Source organism: Stylophora pistillata, chromosome 7 (genome assembly GCF_964205215.1).
Source record: "Stylophora pistillata chromosome 7, jaStyPist1.2, whole genome shotgun sequence".
NCBI classification, from domain to species: Eukaryota; Metazoa; Cnidaria; class Anthozoa; order Scleractinia; family Pocilloporidae; genus Stylophora; species Stylophora pistillata.
In genome coordinates, this window is record NC_142525.1 from 7,210,001 (window position 1) to 7,223,825 (window position 13,825).

The 13,825-nt window shown below is 38.0% G+C and overlaps 2 protein-coding genes across 2 annotated transcripts in view; both read right to left on the bottom strand.

The window, feature by feature from the left end:
• LOC148726425 (uncharacterized) overlaps positions 1 to 13,825 on the bottom strand; it is a 36,426-nt gene that overhangs the window by 22,270 nt on the left and 331 nt on the right. Inside the window, exons 2-5 of the mRNA XM_088727324.1 lie at positions 12,061 to 12,137; positions 7,609 to 7,681; positions 1,493 to 2,175; positions 897 to 1,190 (exon numbers count right to left, since the gene is read on the bottom strand). Coding sequence (XP_088583450.1) covers positions 897 to 1,190; positions 1,493 to 2,150 — 952 coding nt within the window. The 5' untranslated portion in view covers positions 2,151 to 2,175; positions 7,609 to 7,681; positions 12,061 to 12,137. The remainder of the gene's footprint in view (positions 1 to 896; positions 1,191 to 1,492; positions 2,176 to 7,608; positions 7,682 to 12,060; positions 12,138 to 13,825) is intronic.
• On the bottom strand, positions 12,263 to 13,768 carry LOC148726426 (uncharacterized). Its single transcript, XM_088729139.1, has 2 exons — positions 13,643 to 13,768; positions 12,263 to 13,543 (listed from the first exon to the last, which is right to left on the bottom strand). The coding sequence occupies exons 1-2, from the start codon at positions 13,751 to 13,753 to the stop codon at positions 12,479 to 12,481; spliced, it is 1,176 nt and encodes a 391-aa protein (XP_088585265.1). The 5' UTR covers positions 13,754 to 13,768; the 3' UTR covers positions 12,263 to 12,478.

Genomic DNA, 13,825 nt, shown 5'->3' on the forward strand with positions numbered 1-13,825 from the left:
AAACATGTAATTTAATCATTTCAACAAGTAATAAAAATGCAGGTCTTCACAAAACAGTGGTTGGTTTGCCAGGTCAACCTATTGAAATGTATGTCTGTTTAAAATTTTTTTCTGATGAATGTCAAATAGTTCAATCATGTTATTCCTACTCCAAAACATGAGTATAATTGTAAATCTGTTAAGGATTCACAAATAGTATTGATAGAAGGGGATTTATATTACACAGTCAATGATTTTCATATTGTTTCCATGGCCCAGTTGTATTCAAACTTGTACTAAAAGTTCAAAGTCTAAGTCTAATCTACCAATCAACTTAAGAGGTAATTGTAATCAAATGTCATTGAAAAGTAGAAAAAAACACATGCATGGGAATTGTAATTTTTTTTTTGACAAATGGTATTACCCCTTCGCACCCTGACATTGTCTGTATACATATTCTCCATACTGTACTGTTTACATTTCCTACGGTGCTGACATTAGGAGAGTTTGTTGAACAAGGTTAGGGCTCCTATAGCTTGTGATCATTTCCCTTACTCTTGTGTGATTCAGGAATGATATTTTAAGGAGAAATTTGATGATAGTTACGGGTTAAAAAGTTTAAATGCAGAGGCTCTCAAAATCACATGTCAGATAATTTCTTTTCGCTGAATGTTAACATGCCCACTACCATTCATTCAATTTTTTTACCATTTTATGTTGCTTCGATTCTCCAAACGCTCATTTAAAAACAAAAAACCCACAAAACTCTGTTCTCTCAGTGTGCAGTAATCATGTTGGCATTTTTTTGAGACAGATTACATGGTTTCCATTAGAAAGCATCCATGTGTTACAATAAACAAAGAGTTCTGAGATGAGGTGGCAAATGTTATATCAAATGAAATTAATTAGGTACACACCAGTCTTTGTCTTGAATGTCATGACCTCTGGCTCACTTTCTCCATGTCTGTTGAAGGTGAAGAGTTTCACTTCATACTCTGAGTTAAACTCAAGATTGGTAATTTTGAAGTGGGTCTCAACAATGTTTCCTTGTTGACAAAGTTTGCTGGATCCTGTCAAGAGTTTCTTCCTCCATTCCAGACGGTATTTAGGGCTGTCATCGGTGCAGTTTGTATTTGGTGCTAGCCAAGTTAGAGTGAACTCCACATCCACCTCACCTTCTTCTTTTTGGATGGTTGGTTTGTCAGGTAGACCTTTGAAAATTATTGAATCAGGATTTTTAATTCCTGATAGATGCAACTGTTATTAACAATAGATCTTTGAGGTAATTAACCATATGTCTAAACACTGTGTGTTCATCTTGAATAATGATCTCTTTAAATTTAATTAACTAAACAAAAGAGTAACATCACGTGCATTTTCTATGCTCCTTGAAACCTTTGCATTACTTTGCTCTCATCTCATTAACCTTTAATTTGTTTAGCCAGAAGATGATTCTTCTTTTCTCCTAATTCTGCACAATTTCCTGATCAATGTACAATACAATTCAACTCACCTAAGATGTCTTCTACTCTTGATTTCTTGAACCAAACTGGATCACATATAAGCTGCAGCTCATTAACCTCAAAGTTTAAAATTCCAACTGCTTTAGTGTTCCTCTCACCTTCTTCCAGTAAAACAGTCGAGCAACACTCTGTAGGGCTGGGTAGGTGACTATCATCATTTTCGGGAACAAGTTTCCCTTGCATGTATTCGTATCTATTACTTCCAATATAAACAAACAGGGGTTTGCTTTCCTTTACACCTATCTTAGGTTCGAGATCCCTTAAGACACTGGAGTGCTTGCGTCTAAATCGGTTGTGGTTTAGTTCTGAACACTCAGAATCAACAAAAATCACCACCAATCCAGAACTGACATAAAGTGGACTTTTTTTTATGATACTCTCCAATGGGTAACATTTCAGTTTTGAGTTTGGTTTAGTAAACTCCACTTGGTATTTCTCAGCTTCAAAGTTCTCTTTTGGAATGAGTTTGGAACTTGTTATGATAAAGTACTCACTCCAATCAGGGTTTCGGACCTTAGGCTCATAAAATAAACACCCCCAGCCAACAGCTCCATCTTGACATGTTATTTTGCAGAGTGCCTTGCGTCTCTTCCTTTCAAGTACATCATATGATGGCTGAAACATGAACGCCATGAAAGATTCTGCCATTTCACTGGAAAGAAGCCAGGATTACCTTGATGGTGAGAGAAAAAAAAACTTATTAACATCATATCCAAGTTACAACCATAAAGATGTACGTTCCATCGTACTGGATTTGTTTGATTGAAAGAGTCCTCGCAAGCTACAATTACTACATAAGATCCATGTAATAGCCCTTGCCAAAGGAGTAGTGTCTTGTTAATTATCTTTAAGTTGGTCACTAGATTATGATAGCCATGATGCGATAATGTATTCTCATACTTAAAATGTTCATCATATGTTACTGTTGTGATTCCCCTAACAACCAACCGACCGATCCACAGAGATACAAATGGCCACTGAAACCAAAATGCACTCTACAGTCAGAGGTTTTAATAAATTTTTCCATCAGAAGCTGCCAATGGTGTATTAATAGGTAGATGTGACCAGAAAGGGGCCGTAAAGGCCAAACCCAAACACAAGAGCCTCAGAATAAATCCTTAGAAACCTTTACAGGTATGTTAAAGTATGGATGGTAAACTTTATCGCCCCCGCAAATTAATACTAAACAATTGGTTCATGCTTAACTTTCAACTGGGGGTAAATTGAGGTAATGATAGAAAACTTTTTTGCCCTGCATGCAAATACTCTACAATTGGTTCATGCTTTCAACTGTGGGTAACTATTTAGGGCGACCCTAAAAGCCAGAACGATGGAATGCTAGAGCAACAGAATGCTGGAATGACAGAATGCTGGAACAATGAAATGCTGGAACGACAGAATACCGGAATGCTGGAATGACGAAATATGATCCCAAATGCTAAAACGCGGAACGACGGTATATGACCCCGAATCCTAAAACCCAGAAAGACGGAATATGACCCCAAATCCTAAAACCTGGAACGGATGTCAGGACATGTTGACAAAGACAATAACGCACGTGACTAAAACTAAGTGTTGATTTTTCATTCCTTTGCTGTGTTATGAATAATTATGAACCATTATACATGAAAGGTAGCTGCATTGTAAACCTGTTTATTTATCTTTTGTTCTGCTAAGGAGATGGCTCAGGAGATTTCGTGGTCAGTTTCATTGCATACCGCGAGCATTTTTGGCACATTTGTTTGAAGTACTAACGAATCCATTCTAGAGCAGCTGTAGGTGCACTTAAAAAAAAAATCATATTTTACTTTTAAGGAAAGGTCATGAGTTGGTTCTGCTGCCAATCAATTGCAGAAGTATCAGAAGATTAGGATTAATGTGAAACTAATTGAAGACTTGTGATGAACTGACTCGACAGCGCCACGAATTAGGCCAATTTTGAAGGTTTTGTTAAAGAAAATGCCGTAAGCCGTTTCAATTAGATTTCTCCTACACGAGGGAGAATTTTAACAAACGAAGGTTGCTGTCATATGTATTGGACTAAAGCCTACCAGTGGACAAAGTATGGATGAAATTGAATTTTGAGCTGTCTCCGCGATTTCTTTGATTTTTACTGGCATTTAATCTTAAGTTGTTTATTGGAAAAAGGCATTTCCCCTCAAAAAGTCTATTGATTCACATTAACGAGTATGAAGAGTGAACACTAAATGTAGTGTGCAAGTAAACACAATATTTCATTCATAGAGAACAATCCCTTTCTTTCCTTCAAATTTAAGGCTAAATGAGTGTATAAGTCATAAAAAAAATGCCTATGTATGCCCTATCTGAGAGCTTGATTATGGTACAAGTCTGTTAAGATTGACCCCCTTTCGGTTTATCAAGTAACTAAACTGTTAACAGAAGAGAGCACCTTATAGCATAGTTTTTTCAACTCTTGGCAAATCTCCTTAACTGACATTATTTGCCATTCTATATCTCTTTGCACAGATATTATATATTTTATTGTAAATCAAACGTAATTCAGCCTGTGGCTGCAAGGTTTTTGATAATAAACTATCTATCTATCTATCTAGTTAATAGAACACTGCAAATATCACCTTTAGTCTTCTAAGTTTCCTGGGTAGTCTTCAGCATACTCGATTAGTGCTGGTGAGTTAATTTCAGAATATCATCCAAAATGTCGAAGTAATAGCAAGTATGATAGACATTGTAAGAAATATACAACTTTTTTGAGAGACATGTTTGGGCATGCATATGACATCTTCACTCAATGAGTACTCATTGACTGAGTGAGTACTCATTTACTCACTGACTGAGTGAGTACTCATTTACTCATTGACTGAGTGAGTACTCATTTACTCATTGACTGAGTGAGTACTCATTTACTCATTGACTGAGTGAGTACTCATTTACTCATTGACTGAGTGAGTACTCATTTACTCATTGACTGAGTGAGTACTCATTTACTCATTGACTGAGTGAGTACTCATTTACTCATTGACTGAGTGAGTACTCATTTACTCATTGACTGAGTGAGTACTCATTTACTCATTGACTGAGTGAGTACTCATTTACTCATTGACTGAGTGAGTACTCATTTACTCATTGACTGAGTGAGTACTCATTTACTCATTGACTGAGTGAGTACTCATTTACTCACTGACTGAGTGAGTACTCATTTACTCATTGACTGAGTGAGTACTCATTTACTCATTGACTGAGTGAGTACTCATTTACTCATTGACTGAGTGAGTATTCATTTACTCATTGACTGAAGATGGCATATGCATGCCCAAACATGTCTCTCAAAAAAGTTGTATATTTCTTACAATGAATATCATCCAACTTGACATGTATGGATTTGAATAAATTTTGCGTGTTCTGCATGGAGATGTACAAACACACTTATAGCAAGCAACACCGGCTGTAGGCAAATTATCCTGCTGTTAATTTGTTTCTTTTTTAGGTTAGTTGAAATGCCTTATGGCTGTAAAAATATCTTATGTAATTAATGCAGCCTGCAAGAAGAACAAGGTGTGAAACTGACTTTCTTGACATTCCTACACTCGATTCCCATTCTAAACTCCATATTCCAGATTCCTTATCTTACATTTCGCCAAAACGTGCTCAAACATGGCAAAAAAGTTCTCAAATAGTGCTCGATAGCTACAGAAACTGCTTTATATCTAGAAATAGCGCACAAAAGTTGCTCGCAGTAGCGTTTTTGTTTTTTTATTATTTCCTAGCAGAGATATATACATATCCTAGTTTAATCAAACTTTTAACTCTCGATTTTCAGTCGAGTATAGCAGCGCGTGTCGTAAAAAACTCTTTATCAGTCATGCATAGTTTCTAAAAGCAGTCATAGCATCACAGAACCGTATAAAATCAACCTTATTAAGCTACCACGGTTATTAGTCTTTCTTCGATCTATTGTATCGAGGCATCACAGAAACTTCAATTCAAGAGCGCTAAAAGTTTTGATGAAGACGAAGTCGCGAACCAATCAACTTGGACTGTCCCACGCTTGGAAGGACCTTAGCTCGTGCAGTTCCATGACAACAGTTAGCTAAATAGGTGACAAAGTGGAATTATTCATAATTCAGCTTCATGATAATAGAATTACTCGGCGTTACTTAATTAAAACGTTTCGAAGACAAAACATTGCATTTGACAAAGGGAAAGTTGTGAAAATTGTGCTGAAATTTTTTCCAAACAGCGCAAAAATGCTCAAACTCTGATAAAAAGTCATTGTGATCAAGACTGCTGGGAATGTAAAATAGTGCTCCAAATTCGAAAAAGTGCCAAAAAACGCCCAGCGCAATCGGGACAGGCCTACTTACATACCTAATTAAAAATTCCACTTTTGTCATGGAACTCCACGAGCTAAGGTCCTTCCAAGCGTGGGAACAGTCCAATTTGACTGGTTCGCGACTTCGCGTTCATCAAAACTTTTAGCGCTCTTGAATTGAAGTTTCGAGAATATTCCATGGCTGTAATCACAACAGACACTTGTATCCTTACACTTATTGCTTCTTTAAATTGTGCAAGAAAATCTCTTATAACAACAAACATATGAAACATATGTGTGAACTGCGGTTATGAGACTTATATGAGCACGATCCTTCGCAGTAAAGCACTATTTGAGCAATAGTGAAAATCAGACCTGAAAAAAATTTCAGGCCTGTACGGGATTCGAACCACTGACCTCTGCGATACTAGTGCAGCGCTCTACCAATTGAGCTAACAAGCCAACTGGGAGCAGGCCATCAAATTAATTCGACATAAACCCGTAGATGATAAATCAAACAACAACAAACATATGAAACATATGTGTGAACTGCGGTTATGAGACTTATATGAGCACGATCCTTCGCAGTAAAGCACTATTTGAGCAATAGTGAAAATCAGACCTGAAAAAAATTTCAGGCCTGTACGGGATTCGAACCACTGACCTCTGCGATACTAGTGCAGCGCTCTACCAATTGAGCTAACAAGCCAACTGGGAGCAGGTCATCAAATTAATTCGACATAAACCCGTAGATGATAAACCAAACAACAACAAACATATGAAACATATGTGTGAACTGCGGGTATGAGACTTATATGAGCACGATCCTTCGCAGTAAAGCACTATTTGAGCAATAGTGAAAATCAGACCTGAAAAAAATTTCAGGCCTGTACGGGATTCGAACCACTGACCTCTGCGATACTAGTGCAGCGCTCTACCAATTGAGCTAACAAGCCAACTGGGAGCAGGCCATCAAATTAATTCGACATAAACCCGTAGATGATAAATCAAACAACAACAAACATATGAAACATATGTGTGAACTGCGGTTATATGAGACGTATATGAGCACGATCCTTCGCAGTAAAGCACTATTTGAGCAATAGTGAAAATCAGACCTGAAAAAAATTTCAGGCCTGTACGGGATTCGAACCACTGACCTCTGCGATACTAGTGCAGCGCTCTACCAATTGAGCTAACAAGCCAACTGGGAGCAGGCCATCAAATTAATTCGACATAAACCCGTAGATGATAAATCAAACAACAACAAACATATGAAACATATGTGTGAACTGCGGTTATATGAGACGTATATGGGAGCAGGCCAGTTGGCTTGTTAGCTCAATTGGTAGAGCGCTGCACTAGTATCGCAGAGGTCAGTGGTTCGAATCCCGTACAGGCCTGAAATGTTTTTCAGGTCTGATTTTCACTATTGCTCAAAAAAATCTCTTATGTTTTGAACAACGCAGCAAAGAATGTAAATTGAGTTATTTAACAACTCAGTTTGAGGAATATTTTCCAAGTCTTTTATCTATTTGACTTTCGACTGCCGTTCGGCTTTAGTGAATTTTGAGTTCTTGCATGTTGTTCTATACGTTGGCAGAAAAAAAAAACCTTCGAAATTCAAAGGTTACCCACTGTAGAATCGAGCTTACACATACCCATAAGCTTGCTGAGTTAAGGAACTGAGAAGGATTTTACAATATGTGTTTCTTAGGCGTCGTTTCCTCATGTGCGATACACCGACGTACATAATGATCATTAATGTCACTTCATCATTATTTCACGTTGGTTTGTTAAAAGCATTTTTCTTACCTTTGGCCTTGAGCTTCTCTCCTGGTGTAGGCACAATCTGTTACACAACGCAAGAAGTGGATTCAATCAACAGCTGTTGGAAGAAATTGATGTGACTTCAACACACAGTATTATGTAGCCCACTCAAATGGGTGCGCTCGCTTTCGATTCTCTATGAAATGCCTCAAATTGAAGGTTGTTCGTCAAATCATCTTTTTTAACCATTTTTTGGTCCTAAACTGCTTTTTCTGTATAATAACACGTGGGTTGCCCTTTGCGAAATTTTAAAAAAGGATCGAAGATGCAAACAATAATTTTCCTGTCTCAGCATTGAGAGAATTTACATTACGGAATCGCGCTCATTGAAAAGCGTCGCCCGTGAAAAGTGAGGTATCCATGATGCTTTGCAGGTTGAATGGGGTTGCAAAAGCTCACCGCCAGCTTCGGTCTCTTAAGATCTAAATTTAAGAATTTCCAAACGGGAGTTGTAAAATTTCGCTTTGCGTCCGTTCAGAAACAATGGCGATACAATTGAAGCAATTAGTATTGTTTGAAGGTGATGAAACGAAGTGTGGTTATGGCAAAGCTGAGTTGGAACTGAGCGTGTACATACGTGGAGTAGGAATTTACAACGTATACTTAAGCTTTTCGAAAAGTAAATAGACTTTCCCGACGTGTTAAGTGAAACTGACAGCAATAACGGGCTAAAAAGAAATATTTATGTAATGTTATTTTGTTTTAATGGCGAAATTGATGGTCGAGCCTTGTAAATCTGCTGCATTTCCGTCGTAACATATTTATTCGTCTATGAGCCGTGAACTCAGCTATAAGCCGAACTCAGCTATAAGCCGAGACCCTAAACTTCGGTCTGTTTTAATTGGGTTGTTAAAACATGTGAACTGAAAATACTCGGCTAAAAGCCGAGACCATATTCAGAGAATTCCATTCTCGAAAAAACTGAAATGAACGCAGAAGTTTCGAAACAGAAAAGTGTTTCAGTGCAGTATTGCCGTCGAAAACAATTCCGAGATAACCAGAGAGTACGTCATCAGTAAGTCTATGGTCCGAGATTTTGGTAGTTTTATGAAAAGATCGCTCAGCTTGAATAAATAATTTTACATTTGATCGATTTTTAAACAATATCGCCTAATCGAGATTACGGCTATTCTTCTTCGATGAATAGCGCTCTGTTTCGGTTGTCTGAGCAAGAAACAATACTTGCGAACACCGGCAATACTTGAAACAACACTTACCAAAACAGTCCACGCAGAGAAAATCACTATGGCTGGTGTGTCTCACTTGGGAATATCTGATCACAGCTTTGTGTATGCAAATCTGCGAATGAGAAAGGAAAAGAGTCCCCTGATGATTAAAATCATAAATAATTACAGATCTTTCAACCAGCAGAAATTTAGAAACGACATCGAAAGCGCCCCTTGGAGTGTATGCGAGATCTTTGACGATATTGATGATCAGGTCTGGGCATGGCAACATCTTTATCAGCGAATAGTATCTGACCATATCCCTACCAGGCAAGTGAAGATGAGGAAAAATAAACTCCCATGGATAACCAACGAAATAAGGAAAGAACAAAACAAGCGCTATCGTCTCCTCAAGCTCTACAAGGCTAATAAAGACACGCATACTTGGTCCCTATACAAAGCCACTCGAAATCGCGTCAAGAGACAAATACGTGACGCGGAAATCACTTATTGGAGAGAGCAGTTTGCAAAAGCTGAGAACAGCAAAAATTTTTGGCAAGTTGTTAGTAAGGCTCAAGGTAAAAGTGCGAGGAAGCCAATACCTCCTGTGCAAGATAGAGACGGTACCATTCTGACAAACGACTCCGACAAGGCTGAGGAAATGAATAATTACTTTGCGAATATTGGAATAAAGCTTGCTGAAAAATTCCATCACGACTCTGGTTCCTCGATTAACCAACTTACAGCAACTATTAACCCTGTGCCACATGTCCTTGATCAAGTGTCCTTTTCCGAAGAACAAATAAAGCTGAAGTTAACTCACATCAAGCAAAAAACAGGTGGTCCCGACAAAATAATGTCCCGTGATATGGCCGAGGCAGCTGAGTCACTATTTGAAGGCCTTTTTAGTATCTTCAAAAATAGTATACAACGTGGCATTTTCCCCAGTAATTGGAAGATTGGAGAGGTAATCCCAGTATTTAAGAAGGGGACCAAATCAGACTGCGCCAATTACCGACCACTGACTATGCTTAATTTAAATAGCAAAATATTGGAGAACATTGTTTGTGATTCCTTAGATTATCACCTTGTAACAAACGAACTTATACACTCAAATCAGTGGGGTTTCAAGAAAGGTGTCTCCACCGAATCACTACTCTTGTACCTGACCGAAGCATGGAAAAAGGCAATCGATGATGGCTACAAAGTTGGAGTTTTATTTGTTGACTTCAAGAAGGCGTTCGACACCGTCGACCATACCATCCTAAAAGACAAATTGTCCGATGTAGGTGTGTCTGGTGTGTTCTTCGAGTGGATCGCAAGCTACCTTCATGAAAGATCCCAATATGTTACTGTTAACGGTGTACGATCAAAGCTACAACAAATTGATATCGGTGTTCCACAAGGTTCTTTACTGGGTCCCAGACTCTTCACAATATATGTCAACGATTTACCGAACTCGTCCGAAACTGGGTGCATTCATATGTTTGCAGACGACACCACAATTTATTACCTTGGGAAAGGAGTCGAAGAAATCATTGATGCGTTAAATTTAATATTAAACGACTTCAAAGTGTGGTGCTGTAAAAATCACCTGACTGTTCACACTGGTAAGACCGTGGCAATGTTAATTTCCAGTCAAGTCTTTGTCGGACCAATGAGACCCCTAATGTTCGGAAACTCTCACATTTACTTCACCACCAAATCTACTTGCTTGGGTGTTGAAATTGATTATAAACTGAACTGGAAACCGCAAGTTAAAGCCCTGCACTACAAGTTTGGAGGAAACCTAAAATTCCTTAAAAAGCTCAAAGCCCTACCATCAGGTGTACTAGAAGAAATACATTTTAAAGGGATTGTCCCAAGCATCACATACTGCATTGCTATTTGGGGGTCCTGTTCACCATCTACATTTAATGAATTGGAACATTTACACTTGAAAGCAGCCAAACTAATCCATAAACTGCCCAGCGAAACTCCTGACTCTGACGTCCTTGACCTAGTTAAATGGAAATCATTAGGCTATATTTACAAACGTAGACTCGCTTCTATAATGTATCAAGTACATTATAATAGTTTACCTGATCAACTTACTGCCCTTTTCACAAAACGCAACATTGATAGTAATTATAATCTAAGGCGTATTAATGACTTTCCGCATGTACGGTGTAACAGTGACCTTGGTAGAAATAGTGCAAGGTACAGAGGGCCCATTGTATGGAATTTGCTGCCTAAAGCCATCAAGGATGCTTCCTCTCTACAGCTTTTTAAACAAAAACTTAGACAGGCCTCAAGGACATTAGATCGCATTCAATTCGAAAAGGAGGCCTGTGTGATAACATCAAAGCAAACGGATTTTTTATACTTTTAAGTCCTTGAAATTTCTTTACTTTTTCCTTAGAATTGTCCATATATTTAAGTAGTTCCTTTTTAGTTCCTGGCAGGTCCACACCAGCCTTTGGGTTGCCACAAACCGACCTGCCTTAACAAAAATTATATGTATGTATGTATGTATGTATGTAGTCCTGCATGAAGTTACGCATGCTCTCTTTTTCTTTTCTAGCTTATTTGCATTTTCCCGTGCGACGTTTTTCAATGGGCGCGATTCCGTAATGCTACTTTAAATTGACAAGTGGAAGGACCAGCTAGACGAAAACCCTCTCTAAGATCTGCAGTACTCACAACAGTATGCCTTTCGGTCGTACTCCTATACTAAATGTAACTATTATAGCCTGCATGAAGAACAAGCTGGAAAACTTGGACTTTCTAGACACCGCTATCCTCAATTCCTTCTTGTGTTTTCGCAGTCAAGATATTATATGGTTGTTATCAGAACAGACGCTTTTATCCTTATACTTGTTGCTGCTTCAAATTAAGCAAGTATATCACGTAAACTTTTAACAAAAGAGCAAGGAACATAAATTGATTTCCAAAATAACTCAGCTGGAGGAATAATATTTCCCAAGTATTCGCATTTTACTTTCGATTTCTGCTTTCAGTTTAGAGATCAATTTGATTCTATCATGTTGCGTTCCACGGCCCAAAAAACTCAAAATTCAGATGCTACCCGTAATATAATCTAACCTACACACATCAGAAAGCTTCCTGAGAGGAAAGGACTGAGAAACTGTAGTCACGATTTGACGACGTAGGTGCGGCGTTCCGTTAGTTTCTTACTGAGCGCCGATTCTGCTCGAGGCATGTGCAATTAATAATGTCATACCGTACATCAATATCTATACATTGATTTATTAAAAAGCATTGTTCTTACCTTTAACTTAGAGATTCTCTACTGATTTAGACACAATCTGTTAGTTACACAACCCTTGAAATCGATTCCACAAACATCTGTCAAAAGAAATTGATTTGAATTCAAACATAGTATTCAGTGGTTTGTTTAACTTGAATGGTCAATGCCTCTTTGTAATTGTTAAAGAAACAAGCATGCCAGTTGCATTATATGGTAGCAGTAATAACTGTTAAATATATATATATATTATTGAAGATTCAGAATAAAATATCCAAAGCTTGAAACCTGTGTTTGTCATATTAAATTATTTTGGTGCTTGATCAGTCCATAGTTATTGACTATGTTATACATCATGATAGGGTATTTACATTCAACACATGCCGTGTAAGATAACAGCAACTTTAACAATTCAATATTATTCAAAAATTTTAAAACTGATCTAAGGTTGTCTTTCTTTTCCACAATCGTTACTGGCTCTCGTGATTTCCTTGCGAAGTGCTTTAGCCTTAACTTGCTTTGCTTTCATTTTATGTTTCTGTATCACATCTTTGGCAAAAGAAAAGGAACGTACTCTCACAAATAAGCTAACAATATTTTGTAATACGTCCTTGCCAACATTCTTACAGATGACCAGTTCAGAATCAGACACCAATGTGTTGTATGCTGAAACTGTTGCAACATCATTAATAGACTTCATTATGATACTGTTGATGTCAATACTCTGTAAGCCAGACTTTGCTGTGGCAGCCCTAAAATAGTTTTCTGTTCTTAAAAATATTGTTTGAGCACTTTTTGTGATACTCCACAAACCCCCACGATTCAAACAGTTAATGAGTTTCTGAGTGTCTTTAACATTTTCAGCCTCATCTTTACATTTCCCAGCCTTCAGTAAAGAAATCGCTTGTTCACTTTCTGCTGATTTAGAGATCTTTGAATTGACATGCTTGTTATGTAACTTATGAAGCACATAACCTCCAAGGTATTGCAGCCCAGCCATTTCTTGCTCTAATAATGGAACATTTGTAGCTTCTAAATTAGGAGTACTCGTAGCAGCCTTGTCTTTACTGTATGATAACATACGATCAGCAACTTTGGTAGATAGCAGTGTAGCTGCATTTCGTGACAATCCCTCGAAATACTTCATGGCATTCAGTGGCACAGCTGAGTAGAACTTTGTGTAGAACTTTTCAGCATCTCCATTTTTAACTAAACCTTCATAAGTCTTTCGGAGTTCACAGAATTCCAATGTTTGTTCCCCAAGTTTTACAAAAACATACGATCTAAGCTCGTCCCTTAAGCCTTCTGGGAAAACCTTGTTATCAGCGAGTTTGAGCTTCACTTCGTCGACCATATTTGCCAAGATTTCAGCCGTAAAAGTCTCGCTTTTTTCTTCATCCTGTCTCGCAGAGTCTTCTTGGTGCTTTAGGGATGTGTGCCTTTTCAGACCTCCCTTGCTCTTGTACGTTTTCTTGCAAAGGTCGCAGATTAGTCGCCTGTTTTGGACCTATTCACGAAAGCACATATATTTCGAGATTAGAACTGACCCGCTTTATAAGTCCAAAGTTGCCCTTATAAAGAATTATCAAACACTGTTATATCTTACCTCATTTACTGCTTCACTAAATTGCTCTTGCACAACTTCTTCAGCCTCTAGTATATCAATAATGGCATCGAAATCTTCTCCGAATAAAAAGAGATCGTTCACGTCCGCCATGTTGTTTTGGAATGTGCACAGTCAATGTCACGTGACGGGCTAAAGCAACATAAACTCAGGCGCCTTTGTTCT